Below are 5,728 nucleotides of genomic sequence, written 5' to 3' on the forward strand. Positions count from 1 at the left end.
AGTGTTGTATACACACACATCACATTGCCAATACTCAAAGGTTTACAGTTCATCAGGCTGAGATCAGGCAAGTCAAAAACTTATAGGAACTAAATGAGAAAGAGATAGAACTCATAAAAGTTTATTACAAGTCATTATGAACATTTCAACAATTCAGCATATCCATCTTCGTGATGTTGAAGTTTTCCACAGGCATGGATGAATGGTACAGCTTGTCTGAATAATTCAGTTCATAATAATAATGGATGCAAACAAAGAGTTTCCTATCATGAATTTTTTGTTGCCCTGATTGACCTTTCAACACGATCAATTTATCCCACACGTACTCTACACCAGACAGTAACAATTGAGGTTGATAATCAACAATATTGGCCATTTAATGAGTTTTAAATTAGTAAACAAAGTCATTAACTCTATCTATTTGTCTAATTGTTCCACTTGCTTGGTCTTACCTACAAGTCTCTTGGAGTCTCACTCACCTACAAGTCTCACATTTAGTATCAAGGCGGACCATCTTTGCTGCCGAAAGTAGGATTTTACTAATGATGTGTTTGGTTGGGAGATTTGAGAAGATATTTGAAAAGAAAAATAAAAAAAAGTAAGCGAAATGTGAATAAAATATACCTATATTTTATCAAGTTTCACACATTTTTTTCCATTCTCTTTTTAAATTCCTCTTCAAATTCCCCAACCAAATACAGCCTAAGAGAGACCACTGTTGGAACCTTGACTCAATCTTCTCTATCCTTAATTTGATGTATAGTCGATTCAACATGAAAGAGAAAAAGTACAAGTTTCAGGAATTTCAAAGCAGAAGCCATTTTGAGCGTCATTGTTGACTCATGGAAAATTATAAGAATGAAGAGGCTATAAATACCCATAATCAGCCAAAAGAACTACTCAAAAAGCTCTTACAACTTCATAGCTCTCTCCAAGGCTATCAAAACTTGAAACTTTTGTCCCTATCAAGGCTTTCACCTCTCTCTCTTGAACACAAAACAAACATATGGAAAGCCCAAAGTCACCCCTTCAGCCCCCTACTTATGGAAACCTAATCACTGTTCTCAGTATTGATGGAGGTGGAGTAAGAGGGCTTATCCCAGGAACAATTCTTGGCTTCTTGGAGTCCGAACTTCAGGTATAGAATACGTTTTTATTTTCTATATTTTTATTTATTTATTTTCACGCGATGCTATCTACCATGTCAATTAAATTGTTTCAAAAAAGAAAATACTGATTTTTTAATGGAGAATTTGATAATATTCCATGAACTAACTCCAGACGGCTTGGCAATTATGCAGAAGTTGGATGGCGAGGATGCAAGAATTGCAGACTATTTTGATGTGATTGCAGGAACAAGCACAGGTGGTCTTGTGACTGCCATGCTAACTGCACCTAATGAAAAAAACCGCCCCTTGTTTGCTGCTAAAGATATCAAAAACTTCTACCTTGATAATTGCCCTAAAATATTCCCGCAAGTCAGGTATCCATTAGGAAAAACCAATATTCCTTACCAGATAAATTTTACCATTGTTCACTTCCCACATGGATCCATGTAGGAGGTGAAAAAAGACTGCGAAATCATCTCATAATAATTAACTACATGCAATATATTGTTCAATTATGATGACAAAAACTACATAGTAAGGTTATTAACATGTTTGAATTTTTTAAACAAGCAGTTCTCCATTTCCTAGGGTAATCAAAGCCTTATTTGGACCAAAGTACGATGGGAAGTATCTCCACAGCCTAGTTAAGGAAAAACTAGGAAATATAAAATTACACCAAGCACTGACTAATATAGCAATACCAACTTTCGACATTAAGAGACTCCAGCCAACCATCTTTTCCACCTATGAGGTTTGTATTCATCTCTTTGTAACTAAAAAGTCAATAGTGATTGTTTGGATTAAACTGAGAACTAATGATTTTATATGTACATTTTTCATGATTTTTTAGATGATGAATAATCCAAGCTTGGATGCGTTACTTTCAGATATATGCATTGCAACCTCAGCAGCACCTACTTATCTTCCTGCCCATTATTTTGAAACCAAAAACCCTAATGGAAAAGTTAGAGAATTCAACCTAATTGATGGTGGTGTGGCTGCAAATAATCCGGTATCCACAAATAACTTTTCTAGTTACGCAAAAATGGATATCATAAATGTGCACAAAATATTAGGTTGCGGTTTCTCTCTGTTCTGTGTGAAAGTAGTTTTATCTATAAATTTCAGAAATAATGCCTTTGAACTCTTTTTTTTTTTTTTTTAATTTTAAGACCATCTCTATTTATATTTTATAATTTTTATTTATTTATTTTTTTCTTTTATGTTTTAGGCTTTGATTGCTATCAGTGAGGTGACCAAGCAAATAATGTGGAGAAGTTCAGATTATTTTGCTATAAAGAAAATGGACTATGGTCGACTTCTGGTTATATCATTAGGAACTGGTTCACCCAAAGCTAACGAGAAATATAATGCAGATAAATCAGCTAAATGGGGTTTGTTGGGATGGTTAACCAGTGGTAGTTCCACACCCTTAGTAGATGTGTTTAGTCAAGCCAGTTCGGATATGGTTGACTACCACCTTAATGTGGTTTTTCAGGCCCTTCACTCCAAAAAGAATTATTTACGAATTCAGGTATATATGCCCGTTCATGCTCATCAACAACAAAAATGTTATGTACCCAAAAGAAAAAAAAAAGTTGTTCATTTTTTTGTCAACCAAATATTGACTAATGTCGATGATTGAACCAAACTGCAGGATGACACATTAACTGGGAAAGTTTCCTCTGTTGATATAGCTACGAAGAAAAATTTGGAAGATCTTGTGAAAGTTGGTGAAGGATTACTAAAGAAACCAATTTCGAGGGTAAATTTGGAGACAGGTGTAGTAGAGCCTGTTGGTCAAGAGACTAATGAAGAAGCTCTCCGAAGGTATATCAACTTATCTCTAGTACACAAATTGTATCATGCAATCTAGTTTTCTTTATTCTCTCAATAGAACTAAAAAAAATTATTATATGGCAGGTTTGCAAAACTACTTTCTGATGAGAAAAGACTTCGTAATGTCAGATCACCGCATGGACGCACTGCAAATACAAAGGATTTTAAACTAAGATTGTAGATTAATATATTATTTATTTTTATATTTTTTGTTACATGTGTTTTTGATGTAGGTGCAAACAAAGTACACCCATGCACCTTTCTATTTCTTTTGTTATTTTCCTTTTGAATAATGCTCAGCTGGTACAAAGTAAGCATTCTTTATTCTTTAATGAATCAGTTGTACCAAATTTCTCAAGCAATGCTAATTAAGTACTCAAAAAAGGATGTTCTCAAAAAAAAAAAAAAAACCGTACTCAAAAACAGGAGTGGAAGAAAGTGTATAGAAAATAAATGTGTTGACTAAATTTGTGACTTAAGCCACATTAAGGGATTGTTTGAGATATTTTAAATAAGTGTAATTTTTGACTTTTTGAACTAAAAAGTAGAGAGAAAAAAGATAGTTATTTGGGATAACTTTTTTGACTTTTTACGAAAAAAATATGTATTAAAATATTGTATAAAATAACAAAATTGCCATCTTACCCCTACTATATGTAAATACCTACTGACTTGGATTATACTGGAAGCCAGTCGATTGGCAGCAAACGTTATAGGAGCAGATTGCCTACAGTCCAAGATCGAACTAGCCGATGCTATTCGGCCTGTAGGGGTCCACCACGGGTTCCTTTTTAATAATCAGAACTGTTCAATGTGTAGAACTCGCCGATTACTATTTGTAAAAAATCACATTGATTGAATATCGATAGCTATCTGACCAGATTATTTTTTTTTTCAACCATTAATTTCTTCACCGTCCATTTTGTTATACAAAACTGATTTGATCATATAGCTATCGATATCCGATCAACATGATTTTTTACAAGCATTTAGTATTCAACGAGTTCTACATATTCAACGATTCAGATTATCAAAACAAGACCCATGATGGCCCCCCACAGGCCGAATAGCTATGTCCTGTGCAACTTTTTTGTGCATCGCCAGGTAAAATTTGTAGTATCAGTTGATAGTGTACCATCACTGCACACTGTCTTGTGTAACAGCACTGTCATGATTATATATATATATATATATATATTTGTAAATAGTGATAATTTTTTGACTTTTTTAGTAATTTTTTGACCTTTTTGTCTTATTTAAGACATGTCAAATTAGGCCTAAAATTGAATTTATAACATACATTTAATTTTTGGGCGCTCACTTTTTTGGATTTGTAGATTTTCCAAAAGTTTTTAAGAAAGTTTGTGAGCTAGTTGATTAATTTGGTGATGGAAGAAACTTGAATCCATCCATGTTTATTGAGACTAGAAAGACGCTAGTAACAAAAACAAGGATAATAGGTTTGTTGATATTTTTTCATAATAATACAAGAAAATATATAAAAAATTAAATAGAAATGATAAAATAATTTTTTTTTATTAAAGAATGAAATACAGAATAAATTACACAACTAAAAATATAGAAATGAATTAGAGTACATTACTAATAGAACAAATTATTAACATGAATAAGTTAAAATTAGAACCCATCTTTGTAAATTAAATTTTGAAAAATTTAAGAATGAAGAAGTTCTTATATCATCTACATCACAGCCTCTTCAGATATCATCTACATCACAGCCTTCGGCATTTGTGTCTGTTCTAGATTCTCCATCACAGCTCTGTAAAGCTAGTGTTCCACTGACATGCTATCAGGGCATTAGTTGTGGCGGTTAGATAGTTTGTTATCAAGTTAGTTGTTAGTTTGTTAAGTTTGTTAAGAGTTAGTTTAGATATTTTGATTACCAGTATATAACAAGGTGTAAGCACAGTTTTCATTTAATCAAAATCAGTTTTCAAGATTCTCAATATGGTATCAGAGCTGTAAGCTCTCGTGAGCAAGATCCTTAGTCTTTCAATGGCAGATGCTTCGTTACCTCCAAATCTTAGTTTACTAATTTCAAATTTCAATTCTCTCATCACAGTGAAGCTTGAGTCAAACAATTTCATCATATGGAAATCACAGATGACAAATGTGCTTCGAGCATCTGGATTTCTTAATCATGTAAATGGATCTCATCCATGTCCATCTTTAGAAATCATTGATGATTCTGGAAAAACTGTTCCAAATCCGAGTTATGCAAAATGGCAATTGATCGATGCACATCTGCTCACCTGTCTGACTGTAACTTTATCTTCATCCATTTATTCCTCTGTTCTTCATCTGACTCAAAGTGATCAGGTATGGCAATTCTTAGAGAAGCAATTTACTTCAGTCTCACGTTCTCATATTCATCAACTCAAAACCAAACTTCAAACACTCTATAAGAAGTCATCTTCAATGGAGGCATACCTGTCTCAAATTAAAGATATAGCTGCTCAGCTAGCTTTGGCTTCTGCAAAGGTTGATGATGAAGATCTGGTATTTCTAACCTTGAATGGTTTACCAGAGGAATATGATGCCTTCAAAACCTCTATTCGCACTTGATCTGAACCTGTCAAAATGGACCAGTTGTGTTCATTATTATGTTCTGAATCCATTCACATTGAACAAAAACCTAAACAGTCTACTGGCACAGATCTTCATGTTGCTTACTCTGCCTCACGAGGATCTTCCTCTCAAACTGGCTATGATTCTTCACATGCTTTCAATCGAGGTTTTCACTTTACAAGGGGCAGAAC

General features: G+C 33.6%; 1 protein-coding gene across 2 annotated transcripts; it reads left to right on the forward strand.

Annotated features, from left to right (window-relative positions):
* Nucleotides 1-898: 898 nt before the first annotated feature.
* LOC114262643 (patatin-like protein 2) lies at nucleotides 899-3,310 on the forward strand. Of its 2 annotated transcripts, none has more exons than XM_028203018.2 (7): nucleotides 899-1,138; nucleotides 1,302-1,483; nucleotides 1,683-1,860; nucleotides 1,960-2,121; nucleotides 2,341-2,643; nucleotides 2,767-2,939; nucleotides 3,033-3,310. In XM_028203018.2, the coding sequence occupies exons 1-7, from the start codon at nucleotides 1,007-1,009 to the stop codon at nucleotides 3,127-3,129; spliced, it is 1,227 nt and encodes a 408-aa protein (XP_028058819.2). In that variant the 5' UTR covers nucleotides 899-1,006; the 3' UTR covers nucleotides 3,130-3,310. The 2 variants fall into 2 exon arrangements, with proteins under 2 accessions (XP_028058819.2, XP_082729181.1); XM_082873055.1 differs by having other exon boundaries at nucleotides 917-1,138; nucleotides 1,698-1,860.
* Nucleotides 3,311-5,728: the final 2,418 nt, after the last annotated feature.

Source organism: Camellia sinensis, chromosome 6, assembly GCF_055761805.1.
Source record: "Camellia sinensis isolate YWXY chromosome 6, ASM5576180v1, whole genome shotgun sequence".
Taxonomy (NCBI): Eukaryota; Viridiplantae; Streptophyta; class Magnoliopsida; order Ericales; family Theaceae; genus Camellia; species Camellia sinensis.